Below are 27,212 nucleotides of genomic sequence, written 5' to 3'. Positions count from 1 at the left end.
ATCCGTATTTTTTTATGTACAAACCCTTTGGCTGTGATTAAATCAAATTTTCGTTCTCAGCTAGTTTTGACAATATACCCTCTAATGTGTCAATTTAGAAGATGCAAAGTAATTAGAAAATGACCACAATTTGTGTTCCCCTTCGATCACTTTAGTCAAACGTTTTGATAAAGCAAAGAACAATAAACATGATATTTTGCACTCTTACATTAATGCACATACAGAGATGTATTTTTCATAAAATGAAACATGGCTACAATGACTCCCACATTGAATTTCACATAATCAGTATATAGGCATCTCAATATGCACAAGCACACAACCAAAGAAAGTCAGTATTAGTTAATGTCTGAAGTTAATTATTCTTACAGGAGGATTCCTTGTGCCAATCAAAATTTTCAATGCTATATTCTTGATCTTACTCTCCTGCCATTAATATCAGTACCATCAGAAAGTTGTGCCCACACACTCCTACTCTTTCCTCCACTACTTGAAGTTGAATCATCCTCAAAGCCTGCAACTGTTTTTAGAAGCTCAGACTGAAGTGAAGGGCACTTTTCCTTTAGATACTCAAAGCCCTTTGAACGCATGACACCTGAATCACATAGGAAAAGGATTGCACATTAAAAATAACACAAAATGTATGATTCCTTAAGATAACAAATTCATGAAGACATGTAGGATGGGATGACTCTTGACTTGCCATTCAGCTGAATATCCAGATTGTTCATTTACTCAACAAGAAAGCTCCATTAAAGGCAGATGTGTTGAAAGTGCATTTAATCTTGCACTACTCAAATCATTCCCAGGCTCTGTAATTAAAATGCATTCTTTCTTATTTTCTGACCTTTGAGGGCATGAAAATAAGAAATAGTAAAACTTAACTAAGCAAATTTGCCATATGAGACTAGTATTCATAAAGATTTAATAAAATTTCCTGTAATAGCAAGAGCAAATTTAATATGAATATCATTCAACATAACAGAAGAATATGTCGAGCAAAAGCAATCACCAGAGAAGTAGGTAGACACAAGGTAATAGTTCCTTTGCAGTCTGCCACACTCTCGTTAATATGTGCAGAAGTAGATAAGAATTATAAGAAGGATAGAGAGGATTCATCCAAATTGACACAAAGAAACGTGCAGAAGAATTAGATAAATATTAGATCTATTATGCTATTAGTTCTATTTTTTGCCTTTTGTTTTATAAATTGTTATATATGCTATAAAAAAAATTAATTTGTATTTTCTTCAATCAAACAGAACTGTAAGACAGTAACTTAAAGTACACTCCCTTAGATTTCTCCAAGGATTTTGGTCATAAGATGTACTTAAAACTGTTAGGCTCCATGATAGGCTTCCTTCCAACTTAATTTCAGTGCTGCCCCAGGTTTGTGGGACAGATACGGCAGGGGCGGGGGAATGAGTTTCCAGCAAGGCAATTCTTTTTGTCGATTTTGGGAACACCTAGGCGATGGCTATACATAATAGAACCTTGAAATATAAGAATTAGCACAATTGATATTTTGTGTTAATATGAGAGTAGAAGTCAAAATTGTTTTAGAAGTCAAAGTCAAAGTCTCCAGGATGTTTCCAAGACGAGGACGAGCTGAAAAAATACTGGGGACACATCTCCATTCTCCAGGTAACACTGCTTTATTTCAGTAACAAATTGAGTAAAGAAACCAATTCAACATGTGACCAAACAAAGGTACAATTTGATGAGACGTCTTATTTCTCTGAATGGTATGTGCTGTTTGTCCTCCTGACACTTCAAATAATTCTTTTTCGTTGGAGGGTTTAATAGTTTTCCAACATAGGTTTTTAAATCTCTGTTCTCATCTCTTGCCTACCCTGGCCGTTTCATTCCCCTTTTGCCTGGCGGCAATGACATGCAGACTGCAGTACCTTAGGTCTTGCCCATTATCAGTACAAAGCATTTACGCATTATCTACTCTGTTTCCTTTTTGCCATTGACAGGCATGTACCAACATTTGCAAGAGGGCTGTTATTTGTTACAGATGTATAAACTGTAAAGTTGCTACGTCTATCTTCAAATTTAATTTTAGCGTTGGCACAAAATACCATTTGAAGACAACCTATACTGGTATAAAGTTACCAACAATTGTACACCATTTCTAGTGCCCTGGAACCAGAATTTTTGCCATTTGTCCATTGTTTGATGAAAAATCACAAGACAGACACACCTTACTGAATGAATAAACAATAATTGCTTCATTTTCTGCTAGGTTGTAAGGAGAGTTACTCGTCTTCTCTTTGTTGCATCTCTTCAACTGTCTGCTTTTCAGTTCTTGAATCTGCTTTACTTACGACTCTACAGTTACTGTGCCACGATTTTTACAGGCTTAACCTATATTAAGCATTCAGTTGCAATGTATATCCTATAAGAAAGGTCATAACACCTTAAGAAACAAGTTTCCACACTTTTCACAGCCTACTTTGTTAAGGTCATCAATAAATGTCAATCCAGTGGTGTGCTGTCCAATTTCTGCTCATCACACATTGTCCTTCAATGGATTGTTGCCCCCTTTATTACAAACTTTAGTTAAATCATATAATATTTAAAACAGCCAGCCATTACACCTTCTAAATATAGTTCTGTACTGATTACAATTACTAGGGAATTTAAATAAATTCCATGGAACTAGCAATCTCGTACTTCCATTTTTGTAAATACCCAGGTCAATCTAGTTGTGATGAACTCATTTCCACCATTCTATGTACCTTATTTAGATTTTTTGCCATACACTGATGCTATTCTAACAACGAAACTTGAAGATATCAGATTTTTTGGGGTTGGTCCTGCAATATAGCGGTGAAAAAGTAGCATTGTTAACAGTTGCCACAAAGGTTTGAACCCAATGGAGGGCAGAGAGGAGGAGGTGGCAGGTGATGTGAAGGAGATAGAGGACGTCTACTCAAGGATGAGGCGCACCATTTATGGCTCATCTAGAACAAAATGTGAATATGTTGTCATTCATGTCAAAGGTTGATAACAAGGTCATATGCATTTTAAAGGTTTCCTCGAAGTGTTTAAAAATTGGATTTCGCTGCTCGAGTGACCTGCTTGCACTGCTTGCTTGTGTGTCATGAGAATTATTTGCCACATCAGATTTTATGTCTCACATGTTTTCAGAATTGAAGCAAATAATTTTTTATTTGTTGGGGTTCTTCATTTTTAATACTACATTCACTATGAAGCAGATATAGCTATATTTTGGCATGGGGTACTTGACCACATTCAACACGTTTTCTCCTTGCTTGTATAAGTACGGCTTCAGAAATTATTTGTTCTCATTACTTAAATTTGTAAATGGCATGTACTGAGGAAATGAGACTTAGCCTCTTAGTTTGAAATTGAAACAAACAGAATGAGCTGGGCATGCTAAAATAGGCCTGTGCTTTTGGAAGACTGCAAATATGTGAGATGTAAACAGCCTTACTTTTTTTAAATATGGTGAACTTTTCTTCAAATATGATGAAACGTCATATTTTTAAAAAGAGTTGGATGTAGTGTTTCTTACACTTCAGTAGCTACATTAGTAAGACATTCGATGAATCATGCTGGGCATTATGGTGCGAGTTGGCAATTTAATTCAAAACTGGTGATTCAAACTGCTGTTGGTGGGTGAACATTTGAATACAGGTAGCACTGAAAGTTTTTCTGACTTGAGCGCACACTATTTTTCAGTTGTGTGTGCCATTTCAGATTTTAGAAAATATATTATTTTGGAAAACATTGAATGCTATGAGATAATGTTGTGCACTAAGTGTATTATGTAAAAGGAAATATATAGTCTGGTTTTTTAAATCATCTTAAGATACAGACAATGTATATAGATGAGCTGTATGTTTTTTAAGAAGCTGACTGCAGTGTTAGCTCTGGTTGGCACGGAAGTGTGAAGGGATCTTTGTGCGTAATGCTGATTAATTTATTTGGTTTTAAGTTTGCTGCATATGGTGGTATTAATCAGATGAGGCTGGGTGTTATGAGTTAAGTTGATAAAAAAACTAAAGAAAAAAGGGGTAAAGAATACTGTTGTTTTTGGCCTGCTGCAAGCCTACATTCTTTGAGACATCTGCTGCTGCAAATACACAAGTTTTGTTGTTTGAATTTCAGCAAATTTTTACCCTTTCCAAACTCCATCCAAATTTTATGATATTTACTATATTACTATTATTTATAATAAAATTATTTATTTTGACATAATAATGAATTGTTTAGTTAAATTATTTAGCAATGTCAAACTATAATTACAATTCTTTCTGAATTTTTACACTTGCCTAATTTCATCCAAATTTTAGTATCCTTGAATTTCATATTTCAATGTTGGTGCTCTCTGTGGGTTGGTATTTCACATTTGCCATTAAATATTTTAAATGCTTTATGTTGTACCAAGGCAACCGTACAAATCTCATTGTGGACTTCATTAAAAGCCACGGTATTCTATACAAGCAGTTTATAACATCCCTTGCTGTTGTTTTTTATCTCTTCAAGTCGCCGCAGGCCAAACTGTTCCTTGGGCATGAATACTTGGTTCTGCAAGTGGCGTTTCGAAATCTGTATTTAAAATTAATTATTAACTGTTCTAAGTATATCTAGTAGCTGAAATATATGTATGTGTCAGTGCAGCGTGCATACGTGCATAGGTGGATGGATGGGTTTTAGTTAATGTTATCAATTTCTATGCACCTATTCTAAGTAAGCCACTGTTATTTCAGTTTTACAAAACTCAGAAAAACTGTGAAAAAACAGTGAGGGTTTTTACAACTGTTTACAAGGGAACTCACTTAGATATCCATAAGACAGATGTTCAAAGGCTAACAAAATTCTGTAATAACTCAAACAGAACACATCTTGTAAATTGGTACCAATTAAAACATTTCAGAAATCTTTATCTGAAGCCAAAAATTTATATACCAAGAAACTTCAAATGTTTTTCATAGCCCAAACAGGAAAAACCATTGTAAGATAAAGTACTGATTTAAAAACATGAAAACACCCATAAAGTTGGCTCTCTTGAGTCAAGGTCATTCTGTTATATATACTCAGATATGGTTGTAAATGTTCTTGCTCATAACTGCCAAAGCAAAATGGCATGCAATGAGTCTTTCATGGTTGTAAGTGACTGTCGAAGGGCATGGCTGCACAAATATGGAAGCCATTCAATGTTTAAGGAGAGTGAGCTAAGAAAAGTAGTCATGAATGTTTTTTATCCATGAAAAGGTGAGGTTGGCCTTTTCTATGATTGGTGCATGTGTTTGACTTCTTTGACCAAATTGGGTCAGCTATATGGACAGCTACTTAGCTCAAATTCTGACGTGTATACAAGTGAAGTCTGAAATGAAGGTTGCAGTAAATATCAAGATACCAATCATAGAAAAGGGTGCTTCTTGATATATCTGCAGGCATCTCTGTTACATGTGCAATATAGTTGATGATGGCTCCTGCACGGGTCCTGCATCTCTTCTTGGAAAGGGTCTTAAAGGATACATCAGTAACCATGGGATTCTAACTTCCTCTGCCCCAATAGGACATTTCCTCAAGTCACAGACGTATGTTTATTTATCAGATCTCACAGTGCTGTGTAAATGAGCCTCGTACTCCAACAACAATGTATTTGCTTTCTGATCTCTTAATACAATAGGTGTTGCCCCCATGGTAGAGCTCATTCATCAAAAAAAAGATGATAAAAAAATGGAGAAAAAGGGAGATAAAGACAAATACCTCACTTTAGACAAGACAGAAAAGAACCAATAAAAGTTCAATGATTGGAAAACCAACCTAAGGTAAATGAGAAAGTACATAACAAAATGTTATATGTGGGAAAACCAAGAAAAAAAGAAATTCAACAAAAACAAATGATTGGACAATGGAAACATAACCTAAGATAAAAGAATAACACGAAGTTATTTGACTCCATAAACAACTAAACTACCATAACATCTCCACGAAAAGGTATATGATCCAATTTTAGTCAATATACTGTATATGATCCCAGGCCACAGGGTAAACTTGTATAGCTATCATTTACAGTAGCTACACTGGGTTCGTGAACAAGACAAAGACGATTCCACAAGCTTGTAATCAAAACCAAAAAATACTTCTCAATTCACATGCTTGGAGCCTTTAAAAAAAACTACAGGACTAGAGATGGCACCACACTTTTTGTGTGAATATGAAGTGCAGAGGAGAGAGATGCGCCATACTTAAAATAAAGAGACAATGTTGGATTCATAGAGCCTCACTTTTTACAAATCTCAAAATGAAATCCTAATCACAGCAAGCAATACTCTTCAACCTTGCCCTTGATCCTCTACATCAACATATACAATTTTAGCCCCCTTTTTGACAGGAAATAGATCATATACTTGCAAGCAAACTATTGACAAAATATGAACATATACAAATGACTTTCAAAACATTAACCTCTTTAACACACATGTACTGCCCATTTTTCTGGTCTAAAAAGCAATAAGATTTTGCATCGAACCATGTTGCTACTGTTGTACTACCCACTTGAATATGGTTCCAATTTGCCAATTTATATGAAACTCTAGAATTCTTCACCTATTTATTCAATTGTTTTGGCATTTCATTGTCAACTCTTCCATAAAGAAAAATTTTTAGTTGCACTTCTTGTTATTGGACTTGGTTGAACCTCAGGGAGGTAAATCAAATATTGTATCAACAAAATCCATACAGCTAAAGTGAAGGGTTACTAATGATCTAACCATATGGCCATCAGAAGTAGTACATAATGCAAACATTGCACAATTTCCTTAACATAACCCATTTGGCTTTTCTGATTAATATTAATTTCTGATTCAAACTGAAATGTCACAAGCTAGAGAAGAATTGTCCGAGCAGCAACATACTATAAAAACTCATCCTACTAAAAGCTTGACCAAAACAAAGTCAGAGCAAGATTTGTCGGCCACTAAAATAGTCTTAAGGGCAACAAGATCTAGCCAGTCACAAGCTACAAATGCCTGGCAATTCCAATTGCAAGAAAATTCCAATTCAAACACATATTAACTTATAAAGCCAACCCTTTGCAAAATCAATAATATGAGCTAGCATATCCAATAATGCATAGCCCAATGATATTTAGGCTTTAAATGCATATCAATTTTCCCGAACTTTGCAATTTAAACATGTGCAATGAGCTGAATCTGAGTGAACATCAATTTCAACTGGTTGGCACCCATGAAACAAATCACTGTACTAGACAGTGGTTGGAACATTAATCCAAAGTGATGTCAAAAACTTAGCAGTATATGTCATAGCCGCCAAAAAAGTTGCGATAAAAATGCAAAAAACAACGAGAATTTCAAAAAAACAGCGATAAACAAGCTGCTCTGCTTTTTAAGGAAGGGTTTAGTCCACGAAAATGCAATATAATTCTTTCATTTATGTTCATATAGCTAATTACATTAATTTGCAGAGAGCACAAATGATCAACTAGATAGTAAGATACTGATAATTTTTAAGTATAACCCACTTTTGTATAGTCACCCTCCAAGCTAAGTAAAAAGATTTTAAAAAATTAAAAATCAAACATAGTCAATGCCTCTGGAAGGACGATTTTGATTCTTGGCTCTTAAACATGATGTTTGTAATGTTCAAAATGTAAGCTATTCACTTGCATTAACAAGTCAGACAAGCATTAACAACTCGTCATTTGACGGGTTGTCTTGGATAATTATAAATTTATTCATCATTCTTTCTCTGGACCGACATCATTACATCAAATGCAATGAACAATGGAATCCAACTAGACATTTGAGAAGAGATTCAAGGTCAGATATTGTCATACTTAAAAACTATTACTTGCTATAGGTGAGGTGAATTATCTTTTGCAATAGCAAATCACCACTGCAGATAAAATAAGATGCATTTTACTTGGAGAACCCTTTTATAAAGTTGCAACATATTAACAATCTTATTGGAAAAAAAGAAGCAGCTTACAAATGTACAGGGGTGCCACAAGGAAGAATAGTGTTTCAAGGTTTGAGTGGCAGAGCAGACTGATTCTCAAAAGCCACACAACAGTGATTAACAACAATAAATTGCTATATATTTTTCTTCTTCCTGCAAATCGATATGATGACATTGTACTTGAAATATACATAAACATTATTTTAGTTATATCCAGATACATTTTAGTTGGGCTACAAACAAAAAATAATAATATCAAATTAATATAAGATGTGTCATTCAGTGTGTCATTAAGAGAAACTACACTGGCAAAGTCCAATTTTTCGAAGAAAAACAAAAATCCACATCTCTTCTATGAAATGTTGGAAATCTAGTTTATTGAAGCCAGAAAAAAAGGTGTCAAATTCAATTTTCATTGTAAAGTAACAACTGTCCATGACTGCATTGATTCATAAAACTTGAGATGTAAGAACATGGCTGCAAACAAATGAAAACCTTCCCATAAAATCCATGGGCAACCCTTGTGATTTTGCATAGGAATAAGAAATAGAAAGAATAAAATGTCCTAGATGTGTTAAATAGCCATGTAATAGATGAAGTCCGTCCCCGGAAACCTATGTTATAAGGCATGTAAAACCAGTGTAACCTGGGTGCGCGCACCCGAGTCAAAACCATGAAGCACCAAGTGCGCCTATGTCCCCGATGCACCCTAGTACCCCCCCACTGGCTGAAAAAACAAACGCATGAGCACCCAAGTGGGACGTGGGGATGCGGGTGCATCCCAAGTGCAGAGGTGTGCCCGGCCCATTGACTAAAAAGCCAAAAAACAATTAACCTTTTGCCATTTGTTCTTTTATGCAAGGGAACCCTAATTAGTTGTGGGTCCCATATGGTCTATTTCAAGGTTTAATAAGGCCAATACACCTCATTTCCATTTTACATTTTCAGTTCATTGTTTTGGAGCAGCAAGGAGCAAAGTGAACAAAAGAGGTTGGAGGAGTTTGTGAGAGCTTAGTGGGTGATTTTGCAAAAGATTGCAAGATCAAAAGGAGCAAGAGGAGCAAGAAGATACGATTTGGCAAGTGTCTCATCAACTTCCAAGGTAGTATTTTTTTTTTTTTTTTTTTTTGGAACATCGTTTTTGTTTTAGAAATCAATTTATAATTTACTTTCAGCTTTGAATTTTTGAATATTTCATTCTTGAATCTTGATGATGGTAGATAGTTGATAGTTCTATGATTTTTATTATTTAAATTAATTTTTTGTTATTGTAATAGGCTGAAACGTATTTAGCTTCCCTTTTTTTTAATATTTCTAAATAGTAAAATTTTAAATAGGCTGACACTAGTTTGTTATAATGTTTTTTAAATACTTATTAATTACTTGGGCTGATATGTATCATGATTCATAATCATTTTTATAAAATTATTTTGTGAAAGGCAGTTTTATAAATGGCATCTAGATCCAATCAAAGTGCAAAAGACATGGAAATTAATGAGGGAAGTGCATTTGATTATGAGCTTGAGCCTGAGGAAACTGATCATGGGGCTAATGTAGATACTCGATTTGAGAAAGAGCCTCCTTATGTTGCACAAGGGTGCCTTCTATCGATTGCCCTTCACAAATTTTGGCACAGTTTGCTAGGGGTCATCCTTATGATCCAAAGTGCACTCTAAACAGTTTGCTATGAAAATTACACGCTCTAAACCTACATGTTGTGACACACATAAATGTAAGTGTAATATATGTGCCACAGAATGGTTTGGCAGCATTACAAGAGTTAATGCAGACCTTTTTTGGACTGGTTATGTTGAGACCTCGTGCATATTCTTGGCAAATCCTGAGAATGTGAAATACAAGATTGAAGTGAACAAACTTTGGGGCATTTCTGATGATATTGAAGTCCCAATGCCTAGATCTTTGGCTGCTAGGCAACAAGTATGAAGTATGCAAAAGTTACAGGGGCAGCAAGATACATCCACTCGTATCTTGCATCATATGTCACCTACACCATCCTTTTTCTCACCTACACATGGTTCAGCAAGGGATAGCAGTATGGGGAAACGGAAAGCGTCTACAAGTCGGAGTGGTAGTAACCCCATTGCTCATTTATTTAACATGCACGCAAGGGAGTGGTTAGATGATGTTGTTGGTGATTTTTTCTTTTCCAATGGAATCCCTACACATGTGGCTCGATCTCCCTATTTTGTGAGGATGATGTCCATGGCAGTGAAAGAGGGAGAGCCATCATATGTGCCACCAGGTGACCACAAGTTGAGGACCATGGTGTTGGACAAAGCCTATGACAAGGTTGGGATCTTGATGGAGAAGATGAAGGCATGTTGGATGGATTTAGGCTGCATCCTATGTCACCTACACCATCCTTTTTCTCACCTACACATGGTTCAGCAAGGGATAGCAGTATGGGGAAACGGAAAGCATCTACAAGTCGTAGTGGTAGTAACCCCATTGCTCATTTATTTAACATGCACGCAAGGGAGTGGTTAGATGATGTTGTTGGTGATTTCTTCTTTTCCAATGGAATCCCTACACATGTGGCTCGATCTCCCTATTTTGTGAGGATGATGTCCATGGCAATGAAAGAGGGAGAGCCATCATATGTGCCACCAGGTGACCACAAGTTGAGGACCATGGTGTTGGACAAAGCCTATGACAAGATTGGGATCTTGATGGAGAAGATGAAGGCATGTTGGATGGATTCAGGCTACAAAATTACCATGGATAGGTGGATGGACATTAGGCATTGTCCACTCACCAACATTATGGCTACATGCATCGAGGGCCAATACTTTTTGAAAGCACTTGATTGTTCAGGGCATCGTAAAGATGATGATTTTCAATTTCATCTGCTTAAGGGAGCCATTGATTGGATTAGACAGGTGGTTAATGATGGGAGAGAGGTGCAGATGTTTATTTGCAATCACCATACATCACATGCACTTTTCAGAGCTTCGCAAAGAAGCAAAACCTGAACCTAGTTGAGACCAAGTATGCATCATATTATACTCTTGGAGAGAATGATTGAGTTGCAAGAGCCATTGCAACTCATGGTTATGACACAAGGCTAGAATCGATGGCCTGAGTCCAACACAAAGCAAGGTAAGAGGGTAAAGGAGAAAGTGAAGAGTGATCAGTTTTAGAGTGACACAAATTACACAATCTCTGTCACTACTCCAGTGCTTCAGGTGATTAGATATGGAGATACAGATTCACCTGGCCTATGAGAGGTTTATGAGTGCATTGATTCCATGCTTGGGCAAATGAGGGTGGTTGTGCGTGACAGACCCCACTCTAGCATTCTATACGGAGCACATTGAGCCTATCATTCACCGCAGGTGGGAGAAGCTAAACACTCCTTTGCACATGGCTCCTATGCATTGAACCCGAAGTAGTACATACCTAGGCCTAGTAGAGTCACACCACTTCAAGATGATGAGGTGAAAAGGAAAGGAAAGTCTGTTTTATAGTCCACGACACTAGCCATAGGTGTATGGGTTAACATATGGTGACAATGTATGGGACTACCTCATACTCCTTGCGAGAGGTACCTAACTGCACTACGAACAAGACGTACATACCCTACCCCCCAGTGGGATTTGAACTTGTGACATCCCTTTCGAGAGTACAATATGAATCACCATGGGTTCTTTCAATGCATTGCCAGGATGTATGATACTGAGACTGCTAGTGAGATTTGCAATGAGTGGTCTAAATTTGCTAGTCTTTCACATAAACCTTAAATCTTGATTCAGCGATCTAAACTCTTTATAATTATAAGTTCTTTCAATTGTTACTTACAACTTTATTTAATTTATTTTAATATTATGTTGTAAACTTGTAACTTGTAGGATTCTCAGATATTGCGAAGGTGGATCTCAAAACTATGGCACAAAAGAAACTCGTTTTGTGGTGGAAATGTCATGGATCACAAAAGTCAAAGGTCACCTCACGAGCCCTCTAATTGCTTTCTCAAGTTTGTAATTTCACCCCTTTATAGTTTTAACTTTAAGAGTTTTGCTTCACTGATTTATCATTTATCATTTGTTACAAATTGTATGAACATTTGTTTGTAAGATGTAACTTTCAACTTTGTTATCTTAGGTTTCTAATACCTCAACTGCAGAGAGGAATTGGTCCACCTATAGCTTCATCCACTCTCGTAAGAGGAACAAACTTACCTTTAAGAGAGAGGAGAAGTTTGTTGTTGTACATGGTTTACTACGGCTCAAAGATCACAAGACACGCAAGTACAAGGAGAGCCCAATAGCACGGTGGGATGTGGAGCCAAAGGATCAAGCTCAGATTGATGAGGATGACGATGCAGCCGAAGCCAATGTAGGGCTAGTTGGTGTTCCTTTGGAGGAACAAGATCTTACCCATGAGAAGTCTAGTAGTTCTAGTGATGAGGACTTTGGTATAGGGAATGATTAGAGAGCACTTGGGATGATTCCATTCTCATTATTGACATTTTGCCATTTTGTTGATTGTACTCACTTTGATATGGCTATTATACATTATTTCATTTCACTGTTTCATGCTACTCAGCTCATTGTCATCATGACCATCTTTATGCTATATGATATTCATATTTGAACAATGAATTTTGAATCTTGCATCTTTGTCATCTGATAAATTAATAGTCAATAGTTGAGTTACATCATGCATGGTACTATGTGTGGTTTATATTTTTCATTTATCATCATGATTATTATATTTCTAAGTTATAGTATTTTAATTTTACCAAGTTCAATAGTCATTGGTAATGGCTATGAAGTTTCAAGTTTTAAGTTTGAACTTATGATTCGTGAATCACATTTCAATTTTCTATATTCAACTATATTTGGTATGTTATATAATATATTAAAGTATCATTTCATAATAGAAATAGAAAATAAGAAAGCAAAGCATTCAGCACATGAACTTAAACGATGATTCATAGTATACTAGTCTAACACAGGGACACACACCCGGTTCATGGCTTGGGACAAGTACTTGGCCACACCCAAGCACCCCCGCAACCACCTCGGCATTGCCACCCCACCGCCGCACCTGTCCCTATCCTTGTATGATACTACTGGGGTGTGGGAGGACAATACTCAAGGATTGCCCAGTTGTCCCTCGACCACACCCGAGACGTGACAAGGTGCGGCTAGCTGTGAGAGCCAAAAAAGCAAAAACTTTATATAATATGTTTCTATTTTATTTGTTTCTAATTCAACCCTAACCTACATGGATCCCATATAAGGCCTTATAAGTCTTCAAAAGACTTTCATACTTACATTTGGAATTCACATTTGACATTTCCATTTTTGCAACAGCTAAGCGTAAAGTGAGAAGAAGTGTTTGAGAGAGCTTGAAGAGTGACTTTGCAAGCGCTTGCAAGATCTCTTCAAGGAAGGGGGGCAAGAAGATTCAATCTTGCAAGTGATTTCAGCAAGCAGAAGGTAGGGTTTTTTTTTTTTTTTTAAACATTTTGCATTTTATTTTGTTGCCATTTTTTCAACAACTACAAGATCAAATTTGTCATTAGAAGTTTAGAATGCATTGGTTTTTTTTTTGTTGAAATTTCAGTTTTGAATGCATAATGATTATGGCATTATGCAGAAAATCAAAATGAAAATATTAAATAGGTTTTTTGGTTATTAAGTTTTAACTTTTAACTTTTTAACTTGTGCTGAAAGTACTTAGTTTTTCATTTTTTAAAAAATTTCTAAACTAGGCTGAAAGTATTTAATTTTTCATTTATTTTTTAATTTCTAAACTAGGCTAAAAGTAGTTATTTTTCTTTTCAATTTACTAATTAACTATCTGTGTTTTTGTGAAATGCGGTGTATAAATGGTCTCAAGTCAAAGTGCACAAGACATGGATGTGGATGAGGAAAATCAAAGTGCTAGTTTATCAAAGTATGATCCTGAGCATGAGGCTGAACCGGAGGAAGAATCCGAACCTCCTTATGTTGCAGCAAGAACAGCTTCTATTGATTGCCCATCTAATACTTTGGTACCATTTGCTAGGGTCCTTTTGATCCCAAATCCCCTCTAAAACAATTTGCTATCAGAGTGTCAATTCCTTCAGCTACTAGTCGCAGTACTCGTAAACGGAAATGCACTTTTTGTGGTCCAGAATGATATGTCAGCATTACAAGAGTTATTTTCACACCACCTCTTTTGGACTGGATATAGTGTGTCCTTGCAAGTTCCTTGAACATGCTACAGAATTGGAATAAACAAATTGTGATGCATTCCTGATGATACTGCAGTTCCATTGCCTAGATCTTAGGCTGGTAGGCAACATTTCAGGCTATTCAGCAGTTATGGGGGCAGCGCGGTACTTCTACATGTATCTTGCATTAGAGAGATGGGATATTCAGAATCCTTTTCAATTCCTTAATCCATTCATAGTTCCAAAGGGGACAGCAGCAAGCCGAAAAGGAAGACAGGAAGTTCGCTCAAAGAACCCCATTGCTGATTTGTTTAATGTGGAAGTAAAGGAGCGGGTAGAGGATGCCATTAGTGAGTTCTTATTTGCCAATGGCATCCCATTACATGTTACTCGATCTGCCTACTATAAGAGGATGATGTCCATGGTGACAAGGGCCAGAGGGCCAACATTTGTGCCACCTAGTGAGCACAAGTTGAGAACCACAGTCTTAGATAGGCAGTATAAGAAGGTTGGGGTTTTGATGGAGATGATGAAGGCATGTTGGATGGAGTCAAGTTGCAGCATTATTATGGATGGGTGGCTGGAAATTAGACATCCTCCACTCATCAACATCATGGTCACATGTGTTGAGGGTCCACACTTTCTGAAGGCAACTAATTGTTCATGGCAACATAAAGACACTGATTTTCAGTTGCACATCCTTAGGGAGGCCATTGAGGAGGTTGGACCACATTTTGTGGTCCAAGTGGATACAAATGTTACACATGTAGCTTATCGGGGTAGCCTATAGACATATTTGGTGGACTCCATGTTGTGTGCATGCCATTAATAATGCACTCAAAGACATAGGAGAGATCAACTAGATTAGACAAATGGTTAATGATGGTAAAGAGGTCCAAATGTTTCTCTACAATTATCATACTTCGCATAAGCTCTTCAGGGGCTTTCCAAAGGAGGAGTTCCTGAAATTAGTTGAGACTAGGTATGCCTCATATTACATTCTCTTATAGAGAATGGTTAAGATGCAGGAGCCACTACAACTTATAACATAGAAATAGAATCAGTGGGTTGAGTCCAAAATAGAGCAGGGGAAGGTGGAGGAGACAATGAAGAGTGACCAATTTTGGGGTGATGCAAGATATATAGTCTTGATTATTTCTCCAATTTTTTAGGTCATCAGATATGATGATGGTGATTCACCTACTCTTGGAGAGCTTTACAAGTGCATCGATTTCATGCTTGGCCAAATGAAGGTTGTTTTACATGGCTGCCTATGCATTGAATCCTAAGTGGTACATTCCAAGGCCTAGAAGAGTTACACCATTCAGGATGATGAGGTGAAGGTTTGGTTCTTCCTAGGCCTGATAGAGTTGCACCACTTCAAGATGACGAGGTGAAGGTCGGGTTCTTCCTAGGGCCTAGTAGAGTTGCACCACTTTCGGATGATGAGGTAAAGGTCGGGTTCTTCCAATGCATTGTGAAGATGTTTAATGATGAGACTACTACCCAGATTCATGCAAAATGGACAAAAATTGCCACTCATATAGGTAATTCAAATTGTTAATTTGATATTCATTACTATTAGTATCCAAGGATTTCAGATTAGTAACATTATAAATTGAAATTTTTATTTAATTAATAATTTTACTCGGGTATGTTTAGGAGACATTATGTTAAAACTTACTATGTTTCAGGATGCTCAAATTTGGCCAAAATGGATCTTAGAACTATGGTACAAAAGCATCCCTTATTATGTTCCAGGATGCTCAAATTTGGCCAAAATGGATCTTAGAACTATGGTACAAAAGCATCCCATATTGTGGTGAAAATGCCATGGCTTATAAAGGGCAAAGATTACCAAACTAGCCACCTAATTCCTTTCTTAGGATTGTAGTTCCTCATCTTTATAACCTATTCAAGCTTTCTAATTTTTTGAATCCCACAATGACCATTGTCTTGCTATTTCAAGTTTCTAGTTCCTCGACTTCAAAAAGGAACTGGTCTACATACAACGTTATACACTCTCTTAAGATGAACAGACTTACCTCTAAGACAACGAAGAAGCTAGTTTCTGTACATAGTGCCTTGCGTATCAAAGATCGCAAGACACATGAGTACAAAGAGAGCCCAACAGCCTGATGGGATGTAGAGCCAGAGGATCCAACTCAAGTTGATAAGGATGAGGTCGCAGAAGCTGATGTAGGTCTAGTTGGCCTTCCTTTGACAACTTTGGATGAGGAGACCCAAGATATTAAGCCCAGCAATTCTAGTGATGAGGACTTTGGCATTGGGGATGGTTAGTCATTAGAGGCCTCCCGCTGATACATATTGTCATTTTGATGTGTTGTTGACTTTAGATTGAAATTGTCACATTTGTAGAGCTTCGTAATTCTAAGTTTGTAGTCACTTTGAGTTTGATATTGATCATGATTCATTATATCATGCCATGGTACTCTCGTTATTCAATTATTGTAATCATGATCTTTAAACTTTATGATAAACAATATTTACGATGTACTGCATATTTGATTACTATGTATTGTTAATGTTGCTATGTACAAACTTCAAATATATAATATATTGTATTTGGTGTGTTATATAGAAACATCTTTCAATAGTTAGCATTTTAGATTAGCATTTTCAAAATCCGGGACAACATATGCAAGAATCTACAAGGACCAAAGGGAATCCCACATGAATCAGTGCCGATCACCAAGGACTCGCGAGCAAAACTTGAAAAAGGTGGGGCCAAACTTGATAAAGATGTTTTTTTTAAATATATAATTGACTGCAAACCGTAAAAAAGACCCTTGTATAAAGTTCACAAACACATTTCAACTCTCATTTGCTCTTGTGTTTTGTTTTCTCCATGTTGCAAGTTTGAAATGAGGTGATTATATTAGAAGGAGATTGATTGTAGAGCGGCACATTCCTTTCAAAAAGCAGATTTGAGTGTTTAGGGTATGCATTTACAACCATATTCTTTAGTTTTTTGATAGATAGTTTCAAGTTTTTGTAGAAGTTTTGTAGAAGTTTTGAAGTATGTTTTTATTTTCTATTTTTGTTATAGATTGCAACAATGAGTCATCAAAGCTCAGTGGGTGGGCAGGCATCTCAAAAAATTAAAAATTGATAAAGCGTCTCCTTTATGGAGATACACTACAAGAAATTCTCAATGTGTTGCACGCAAGGATTTATTTGGAAATGTAATTTTTGCAACACACAATATAGAAGCTCCTACTCTTGACTCCAAATTCAATTTTCGCCCCTAGGGATAAAGGGATTAATATGTGTCAGGGGCTCGATAATAAGGGATTGCTAGTTAGGCAAATAGCAACATTCATAAGAGAACAAAAAAATATTGACAAATTAGTTGGAAAAGGAAAACAAGTGGTTATACTAGTAAAAAAAACAATGACATGACCTATTCAACCAACCTCTAGACATCTCTTCTTGCCTATGCTTTCTAGGAAGGATGATGACATAGAAGAACTACAAATCACCACGCACAAGATAGGGCCATTAGATAAGGCATTTCAAAATGAGTTAAGAGATATTGCTGATGAAAAATTGGGTGTTGCCTCTATATGCAAGTGCTTTGATAGAAGCTAGATATGATCACATCTTTTTGACACCCTGTGTTGTTCACTCCCTAAATTCGGTGATGCAAGCAATTGGCACCCAAATAGAATGGGTGAAGCAGATATATAATGATAGTGAGGAGATTCAAATGTTTGTGACAAACCACCCTATGTTGGAAGCAATTTTCAAAACTCTCCAAATTGAAATTATTGAAGGTGAATTTTAAATTTCAATTTATTTAGTTTCATCTATCAAGTCATGTTTACGAAATTGAATAAAATATTTTGTGTTGTTTACATATTTTAAGAGTGTTATTAACTTACTACTAACATGTTTTTAGGTGGCTAAACCCACTTTGTATCACACCCAATCATTCTTAAACGGTTTGTGAGAGGAAACGAGGCATTGTCACAAATGATTATTAGCAATGAATGGGACATTTGGAAGCAACCCAATACAACAAGGGCCCAAAAGGTGAAGGCAGTGAATTTAGATGATGATTGCTTGGCTCATGTGGATTATGTTTAAGAATTTGCCAAGCCTATCACATTTATGCGTCAATTTGCTGACATTCATAAACCATGCTTAAGAGACATCTATGATGCCATGGACACCATGTTAGAGAAAGTAAAATGAATAGTAAGTTATTATACAGTCCTCTATCCTTGTTCACTAAGAGATGTCTAAATTAAAAAATCAACATCACTTACATCAAGATAACTTACATGAACATCATTTTATATCCTAGATCATAAAAAGGAGAGATAACGATCCTAAGAATGCCTTATACAAAAAGCTAGAAGCAATTGTTCTTCATCGCTGGCACAAGATGACCACGCATTTGCACCTCCTAGCATATCCCAGGTATGGCAAGGACAAATGTTAGCACAGAATTTACAAACCCTATTGTTGTGAATGACCAAAGCAGAATGGATGCTCTTACATGGTTGTACCTTCATAGGCAAGATTGTTTGTACCTCCAACCTCTTGCAATTGAGATCCTATCACAAGTTTGTAAATGTTTTTCCATTATTTGCCAAGGCCGCTTGCATCATAAAATTTAACACTTGACACTCTTGTATTTATCTTGTTTTTTTTGTTGGCTCTGTCTAGGTTACAAGCTCCTCTATCGTCAAGTGGAGTTGGAGTACATACTCATTTATCCACTTGGTGAAGCATAATTAGCTGGAATCAAAAAAAGCATAAGACTTCGTGTTTGTTCACGACAACTTGCGCCTCCTAGCAAGTAACGATTCAAAATACAAGGGGGCAGCACTCAAGTCTAATGAGTTGGATATGATCATACCTGATCTTTCTAGAGCCATTTTACTTGATATGGATCACCCTCTAGTGCTAGTGGAACCGATTTGGGTTCTAATGATGATGATGATTTACCACTTGCAGCTACTCAAGACCCCACTGGTCTAGATTTTCAAAAAAAATCATTTGAGGATTGATGAATACTTTCATGATTCATAAATTTTGAATCAAGTTTCAAACATTGATGAACTATATTTTGAATTTTCATTTTGTAAGTCAATTATTCAATCTGATGATTTTCTTTTGAATCGAGAACATAGACCAATGATCAAGTATTTAGATTTTTCATCATAACGTTTATCTTTCACATTTGACACTAATCAATGATCATACTATGAAATGATTTAGTTTTACAATTACGTATATTTCTCTCTTTTTTTGTATATATAATGAATATATATTTATATATGTACGTATACGCACACAAACCCATACGAATCATAATGGGAAAAAAAAATCATGAATCCACAAACTAGATTATTATACCCGAACCCATTCTCAAACCCGAATTGGCAACTTAGACATATATTTGTGTGGGTCTATATATACATGTATGTGTGTGTATATGTATATGTATATGTATATGTATATGTATATGTATATGTACATATATTATCATCCCCAATTTTGGCCATTTAAGAAAAGTCTTAGAATTACGTCCCCTACCATCCCTTGACCCTAAAATGTTGTGAAACAAAGTTTCTCTACATTTTGATATTCTCATGCAACCATCTATACTCATCCAAAAACAATAGGTGGCCAATCAATCAGATATAGTTATTCCCATATTTGTACTGCCCTATGAACAAGGGGATGTCAAGATGGGGGGGCAAGTTTTTCTGGACAAGGGAGACAAAGGGGCCTCAATTTGAGGATGGCAAGGGAATGGTGGCAAGACGACAACAAGGGGCGAGAGGGGGAGAGAGAGGTGTACATACTGAACACTATACATGTGGCACTTCAGATGCTTGTTACGGAAGGATGTATAACAATATAAGATGTAAAGATGTAAATTACTAATTTACTAAAATTTAAATACTTGTAAATTGCATTGAACATTGAACATGAAAGTGGAACAATGAACATTGAACAATAAATATTAAAATTTTAAATACTCAAATTGGCAAATGGAAGAGTACTAACTTCCATTATATAAATATTAAATAATAATAATCATAGATATCAAAAGTATTGAGTAATTAATCATAAAGATGATTACATTGAGCAGCATGATATGATATTAAATACGACCAATACAGTATTAAAAATGATTTTTTAAAACAAACTTTATTTTTTGGTTGGACAGGGCACACTAAACAATCCCCTAGAGGAGTTGGGGGACCTATTCCAGTCCCCCTATCCCCTTAGGAGACGCCAGGACATCAGAACAACCTCTCCCCTTCCCTCATGCACTCCCGTCTACGAGATGTTGGGGTTTTCTGAGGGTACACATCCCCGTGTTACCATGGTTATTACTATTTAAACTGTTAAGATCAATAATATTGACTTTCATCTGCCTTGATATTCTTCTCGCTTTCTTATAGCATAGCCTTACAAAATCTTATGTAGCATAATACATTGGCATGGCCTAAATTTGTCTCAATAGTTGCAAGATGTATATGGCTCCTCACTATCTGCATGTTCAATATTGTATGCACTTTGCTTGCATCCTACAGCTAGCTTCATTATTCTTTAAAGAGGAATTATTTTATGTTTTCCCCCATCCATGTTAAACTTCTTTAGTATCTGAATAACACAAGATCCAATTTTCAAAAAAGAAAGAAAAAAACAAAACTGGCAAACTGCTACCCCACCTTAGTGATGGGAAACAATTCGGAAGAAACTTTGTGTGCATGTATGAGGCAAACCCTCAAAATTGGACTGCCGTCCAGGTTGATGTGCATTCCTATTCAATTTTAAATTTATCTTAGTTTTTGTATTGTAATTGTCGCCACACTGGACTTCGATGAGCTAATATGTTGATAAGGCTCCATTTTCACGATGAAAATTATGAATGCGTAACACTTAATAATTAAGGAAAATTATTTGAAGTATTTTCTAAAGGTGTATTGGCTGGCTAAATTACTGTCCTAAATCTGACACTCAATTTTAATAATTTAAAATTTGCTGTGCTTTATTTTCATCTAATTCTTTCTGATCGCCCACTGGGGTAGGTGCCAGTTTTCCACATGTTTTGTATTTTAAATATTTCCTCAATGTATCCTTGTCCAATACATATGGACACAACCTACTGCACTTATCAACCCATGCCATAGGAATTAATTGATAAAAGTACAGCCTGGGAGACCCCGTCAGCAACCTTAATGAGACTACAGCAGGTGAATCCTACCCGCTAACAAAACTAATAAATATTTGCAACAGTCCAAGATAGCACAGGAATAGAAAGATAATAGTATGCCCCCTACAGGGACCTAAATAAAATAATGATCGGTCTATCCTACCCACCCAAAAAGTCAAGAATAGCTCTAAAAGTCTAATTTTCCTAGTTGTCCAGCAGGTGGAAGAAATGACTGTTGCCCACTAAAAAATAACAAATATTAAATGAAAACACCATCCACTATGGTGACATTGCTACAGTGCTCAGGGCTACAGTAAACACTCAGCAGCCAGGAATTATTGCTAGACACTTCCTAACAAGAAAATGAATTATTTGCCACAAAAACAACATCCACAACAGGCATAATGACTAGAAGATGGCTCAAGAAGCCTGACTATGCGCAGCTGAAAGCAATCAGACCAAATAAATAAGAATGAACAACACAACCCAGAGGAAAACAGCGTAAAACCAAAAATTGAAAGAAGAACCCTTTTAAAAAGCTGCCACATCAGATGGTTGATCAGAAAAGATTCTTAAGAAAATCAGCGTATACTAACAAGGCAGACCCTTGAATTTGAGATAAATTCCAAATAAATCCATGTTTGTAATTGAGAGGTTTGATTTATTTAACTTTTATTCATGTGATTGTTGGAAGGCTATATGCCTATGAACTGGTATGTTGATAAACTTCCATAATTATGAAGAGGTTATTTTAGTGTAATTTTTGAAATGAAAAATTATTTGTTGTATTCTTTTTGATAACTAGCTGCTATTGCAATTTTCTGAGGGTGTATTAGCTGCTACAGTTTACAAATTAGAGCATTTGTTGAAAATAAAAAACCAAAACATTTCTATAGCAAGTTCTCGAGGACAAAAAAACCTCAGAGACAGTCGGTGTTGCAGTTGCAGAGTAGAAGCAGGGTAGGGCAGTGTGTGCAAGACCAAGCATTTAAATGGCATATTAAAGAGAGTTTAGAAGCTTCAAAAGGTGTCAGATGAGCTTGTTGGATGCACCTAGGAAGTAGTTATATCAAGCAGATTTTCTAATTAATTGATGTAATTGCGTGAAGACAGAAAATATACAGGCATTAGAATCTTTTCTAGTTCCGTTTTCTGAGTCTTGTTAGACTACATTATTTAAAAATGAGTTAGTCTATGTTTACAAGAAATACCAGCATACCTTAACAACCTAGAAGTTGTGCAGAACCGGCCTGTTAGTGGGCAGGGTTGGTTGAATCCTGGATCATAGATTTCGAAGGAGGTAAGGTGGCCAAGTCCTATAGAGGGAAGGACTTCTAAAAGGGAGAAGAAGGTTCCCGATGGTACAAATAATATCACTGACCCTATTGTGGCCCTTAATGCTGTAAGGTTGGACAGAAGTATGGGGAAGCCAAGAATACACCTGGAATGCTGACTCTATCATCTTAATAAATTTATCATAACCGAAAATGTGCAAGTTTGACATCTTCAGAAGTATGTGTGGGCTATACAAGATGAGTTAGCCAAAGTTGAAAGGCTTCATGTCACACATGTTTGGTGGGCATAGGATGAGAACATCTCATCAGAATAGGTGTTATCCTCCAATAATGAAGGGTACGTACAGATGGAGGCTTTTAAAAATCTACCACCAAAGGTGTGACATCATCGGTACAAGGTAACGCTGACAGTGTCCAAAACAATTGTTTCAGGGAATGTTAATGAGGGTTTCTGAGGGTTGTTATAAGAATGGCATGTGTTCTTTTTACTGCAATGATGTTTGTTTGTTACTGGTTAAGACAGTGGTGATGGAAGCCACATTCACGTTACTCTACCGAGCTGCAAGCTGCTTCTCTTGGACCAGTTTTGGTTCAACAATTGAAGCATGTGTTCAATTTCAGGGATAAGGAATTTGCGAATGCATTCTTGGAACTGCTTGGAGGGGAGTTTGTTTATGCCAAACATAGGTAGCAGACGAATATGAATGTAATTTCCATGGTTCTGCGATGGGGTTTGGTATTGGCCGAGACTGTGGAGGTGATCAGGTGGGCTATGCAGTCAAGTGTGAAGGCGGATTTGGTGAATGGTTTGCAGATGATACTCAAATGGGCTGTAGTGTGTGTTCAGTTTCATGTCTGTGAGGGCATTGCAAGCCCAAGTATGGTGGAAGTTTATGAATTGACTCCAATTATTTGTTGGCCCAATAGTGTGGATAGGGATAAGCTCTCAATAGCGGTGCTTTATAGCTGGGAAGTGTTTAAAGCTTTTCCTTCCACAACGGGAATTTTTGTCCAGCCAGGTGGATGTGGCAAAGAAGGCAAGGTCTGCTTCGGAAAAAACAGTACCCATAGATGAAGAAAGTGGCAAACACACAGGTTATTGAGGTACGAGGGGGGATGTAGTGCTTGGGCTGTTTGGTCATGGTCTGGTCTCGGGTGCATAAATTGTCTTTTCTAAAACTGGAGCTTTTCTGTTGTAGTCATGGTCTAGGGGAGGCTCTAAAGGCTTTGGTGTGTAATGGAGAAGGTATTTTGGGCTGGATTCCTGCACATTAAAGGTTTTTGTTTCTTGCAGGGGCTCTGTGCTCTATCCAAAAAAAAAGTTGTACAGGGAAAATTCTAATTTTTTAAATTAAATACAGAAGCAGTGGATTCTTCAAGACAAATATATTTTCATTTTCATTTGTACTTACATCCTAACATTCCAATCAACTTAGGAAATGAATTCGAAATCATAATCATACATTTAATTTCAATCAATGTTAAGAAAGAAACCCAAACCTGCAAGATTTTCTGCTGCAAATTTAAGGCACGCAGCTTTCAGTTCAGCAGCATTGTAGCTGTCTGCCAGTGCAAGAATGGAGGCAACAGTATTCACAGATATGTCTTTGCATAATTTTGATTCACATAGTAGCCTTAGTCTTTTTAAGCCATAAGTATGTGCTGCAGCAAGTAAGCGTTCTGCCAATGTCTCTATTTTTGAAGATGATGGTGATGAATTAGGTGATATAAGTTCTTCATCAGGAAGAGTATCTCTGTAAACAAAATGGAGCATGGCCTGTAGTTTGTCACAAATACAAATGCAAGGCATGTCAGCTAAATGAATAATATCCTAATTAGTAACAGTGAAATACTGCAACAACTTCAAAGCATGTTACATTATGGAATATGGACATAATGTCCCAATATGACACCTTTACATTATAAAATATGCACTATAGTGTCCAGATACAACACCAGCCCCACACCACAAGTCTATATCACAACTTGGATAGCTTACCATTTTCCATTTATATGCATTCAAATATGGACTGTAAAGCAATAGAAATCACTTAAAATTTTCCAATAAAGAAATTGAAAAAAGTGTTAGAGAAACTGATTACCTTGAACACCTTTGGATCCATATCCTCAATAACCACATCAGTGCTGTCCTCCTCAGCAGAGTCAAAAAAATTTGCTTTAAATACTGGAGAACGTGCAGCCAAAACAAGTTTATGAGCATGAAATTTCTCCCCACTTACATTAAAAGTCACATCTGAGGCCTCTTGATTATCAAGGAGTGCCCCAAAGTGCATCCCTAAGTCCGATTCAGGAACAGATATAGAATGCAATCGAGGTCCTTCTGTGGCAGAAACCACAACACCCACCGTACAATTTATTTTTAAACAGTCGTCTTTGAGGTAATCTGATGTTTCCAGGACAGCCCGTCGAAAGAACCGTTTGTAGCCCCTGTGGAAGGAAAAAAACGAACAATTAATAAAACAATATCACTATTGTAATGCTGAGCGTAAAAAGTCATAACCTACAACAAGTAGATGGCTACATTAATACACAAAATAAGAAGCTAAATGCACAACTCCGCCTAAAGAGCTAGTGTACTTGCTGGTCAAAAGTTTAAACAATCAATCCACCAACTCGAAGTAGTGGAAAATAAATCAGCGCTAGTGCTCTGCATGAAATTTTTTTTAACTCTGTTTCAAACAAGGTACCACAACAAACAAAGGTAACAAATAAACAGGAAATGTAAATTCGAGATCAGCTAAATCTTAAAATTGGTGTTACTTATAAGGAAATGAACTTGATACTACGGGGAGAGCTTTCTCAGTGATAGCCCGTAAAATGGCAGTTTAATATCAGATTAACACAAAATCTCAAATTTCAGCCAAATTCAAAATATTTAGTTTTCAATACAAAAAAAAATACTAAAACTCTATACAAACATGAGAAAATAAATAGAATAAGAAAAAATAAGTTAATTCGAATGAATTCCTTAAATTAGGCTTTCAAAACAGATAGAAAAAGGGTGGAAACCGAAATAAACTCGACAGAACGCTATAAACCTAATTTTAAAATGAGTTTGAAACTATTGAAGGATCTGGCAACTCGCAGCACTGACAACTTTAAGCTCTGCTTTAGATTAAAAGTCAATAATTCGGCGAACTCTAAAAATAGGATTTCAAGAACATACAAAAAAAATAGCACAAACAATTAAGACAAGGTTTAATATTTACCACATGCTCCCCCGATACTTCAAAGTATAAGGCCCGCTCTCGAGAGCCCGATCAAAATGACTGTGAACTTTATTCTTGCCCTTACCACTCTGATCAACCAGCGTCAATTCAAAAAGAGCACGAACATCAGTTCCCTCGCTAGCCAAGGCAATGAAAACTGACACATAAAGAGAATTATCTTCAGCATTCTTCCCATCGGGATAAAAATAAATCGCCCACTGATAACCTCCCACGGTAAAAGTCTCGCTTGCAATGTGCCGTCCAACGCCCATGCCCTTGGCCAGAGAATAACCCTGTATAACAAAATTGTGCGATCCATTGACAGTTTCCGTCACGGACCTCGAGCTGGACGGCGAACCGTCGATGCTCTCGGGCATTCCATCAAATCTAGCGCTGAAAGTTCTCTTCATCTGAGCATCTAAAGAATAAATATTAAAACCCTAGTCGACGATTTAAAACCCGTTAGCCGCGAATTCAAAACCCTAGCTGTCAAATCATATCCTACCGAAGACGCGAAATGCATGGATTTCAGATTTCAAAAAGAATCCATGGATAATACTTGCGGAGCCCGGTAGGAAAAAGCTTCAAACCCTAAAAATCGATTAAGCAGCGAAGTTGGATAATTTCAAAACCCTAGCTATCAAATTAACCAGTCTGGATCTATGAATGCCATGGATGTCAGATTTGAAAGAGGATTTACGGATACGAGAGGAAACAAAGGCGATTTTACGCAGTATTTAGTGATCTGAGGATAGCTGAAAAGGTATTTTTATGCCGTCAAACAAAGGGCATATTTGAAAATGAACGGGAATATACAAATGGGCAAATTTTGATTGCAGAATGAGACGACCTGGACCCCGGCGATGATTTGGTTTCTGCAAGATCAAAAAAAAAACCAAGAACCGTGACAACGTCTAGCGTACTTAAGGATGCCCTGAAACTTTTCGACTGGTTAGAATGTGCGCAACGGTTTATTTAATAGAGCTATTGCCCACGTAGATTTTTCCGTGTACACGTCGGTGTATTTTGAACACGTGGCTGATTTTGATTAGACAGAGGAAACGTGCGCCTGGTTCAGTGCAGGGATGCTTCAGATTTTTTTTATTAACATTTGCTTCGGGAGAAGTGTGGAAGCACTGAGAGAGTGTTGTCGCCGATAAATTAGACCACATTTTACACAGCCTCAATTTTCCATGACGTACATACCTAATAAAGTGTCGTTTGTTTCTCACTCGTTTTCATTTGTGAATTTTTTCCCTTGTACGTACACCCAATGAGAAAAAAATTATGATAATTACCCTACTATGCATTTTTGTTGCTTTTGTTACTTTGTATTACAA

General features: G+C 36.7%; 1 protein-coding gene across 2 annotated transcripts; it reads right to left on the bottom strand.

Annotated features, from left to right (window-relative positions):
* Window positions 1–204: 204 nt before the first annotated feature.
* On the bottom strand, window positions 205–26,822 carry LOC149569581 (BTB/POZ and MATH domain-containing protein 4-like). 2 transcript variants are annotated; one of them, XM_089822261.1, is made up of 5 exons: window positions 25,873–26,822; window positions 24,745–25,090; window positions 24,143–24,419; window positions 704–812; window positions 205–595 (listed from the first exon to the last, which is right to left on the bottom strand). In XM_089822261.1, exons 1-4 carry the CDS (start codon window positions 26,280–26,282, stop codon window positions 736–738), a joined length of 1,110 nt encoding a protein of 369 aa, XP_089678387.1. In that variant the 5' UTR covers window positions 26,283–26,822; the 3' UTR covers window positions 205–595; window positions 704–735. The 2 variants fall into 2 exon arrangements, with proteins under 2 accessions (XP_089678387.1, XP_089678386.1); XM_089822260.1 differs by lacking the exon at window positions 704–812.
* Between the last annotated feature and the right edge of the window lie 390 nt (window positions 26,823–27,212).

This window comes from Cupressus sempervirens, chromosome 3 (assembly GCF_028749045.1).
Source record: "Cupressus sempervirens isolate cs-2001-9-10 chromosome 3, ASM2874904v1, whole genome shotgun sequence".
Lineage (NCBI taxonomy): Eukaryota > Viridiplantae > Streptophyta > Pinopsida > Cupressales > Cupressaceae > Cupressus > Cupressus sempervirens.
This window is presented reverse-complemented; position numbering and strand designations above follow the sequence as displayed.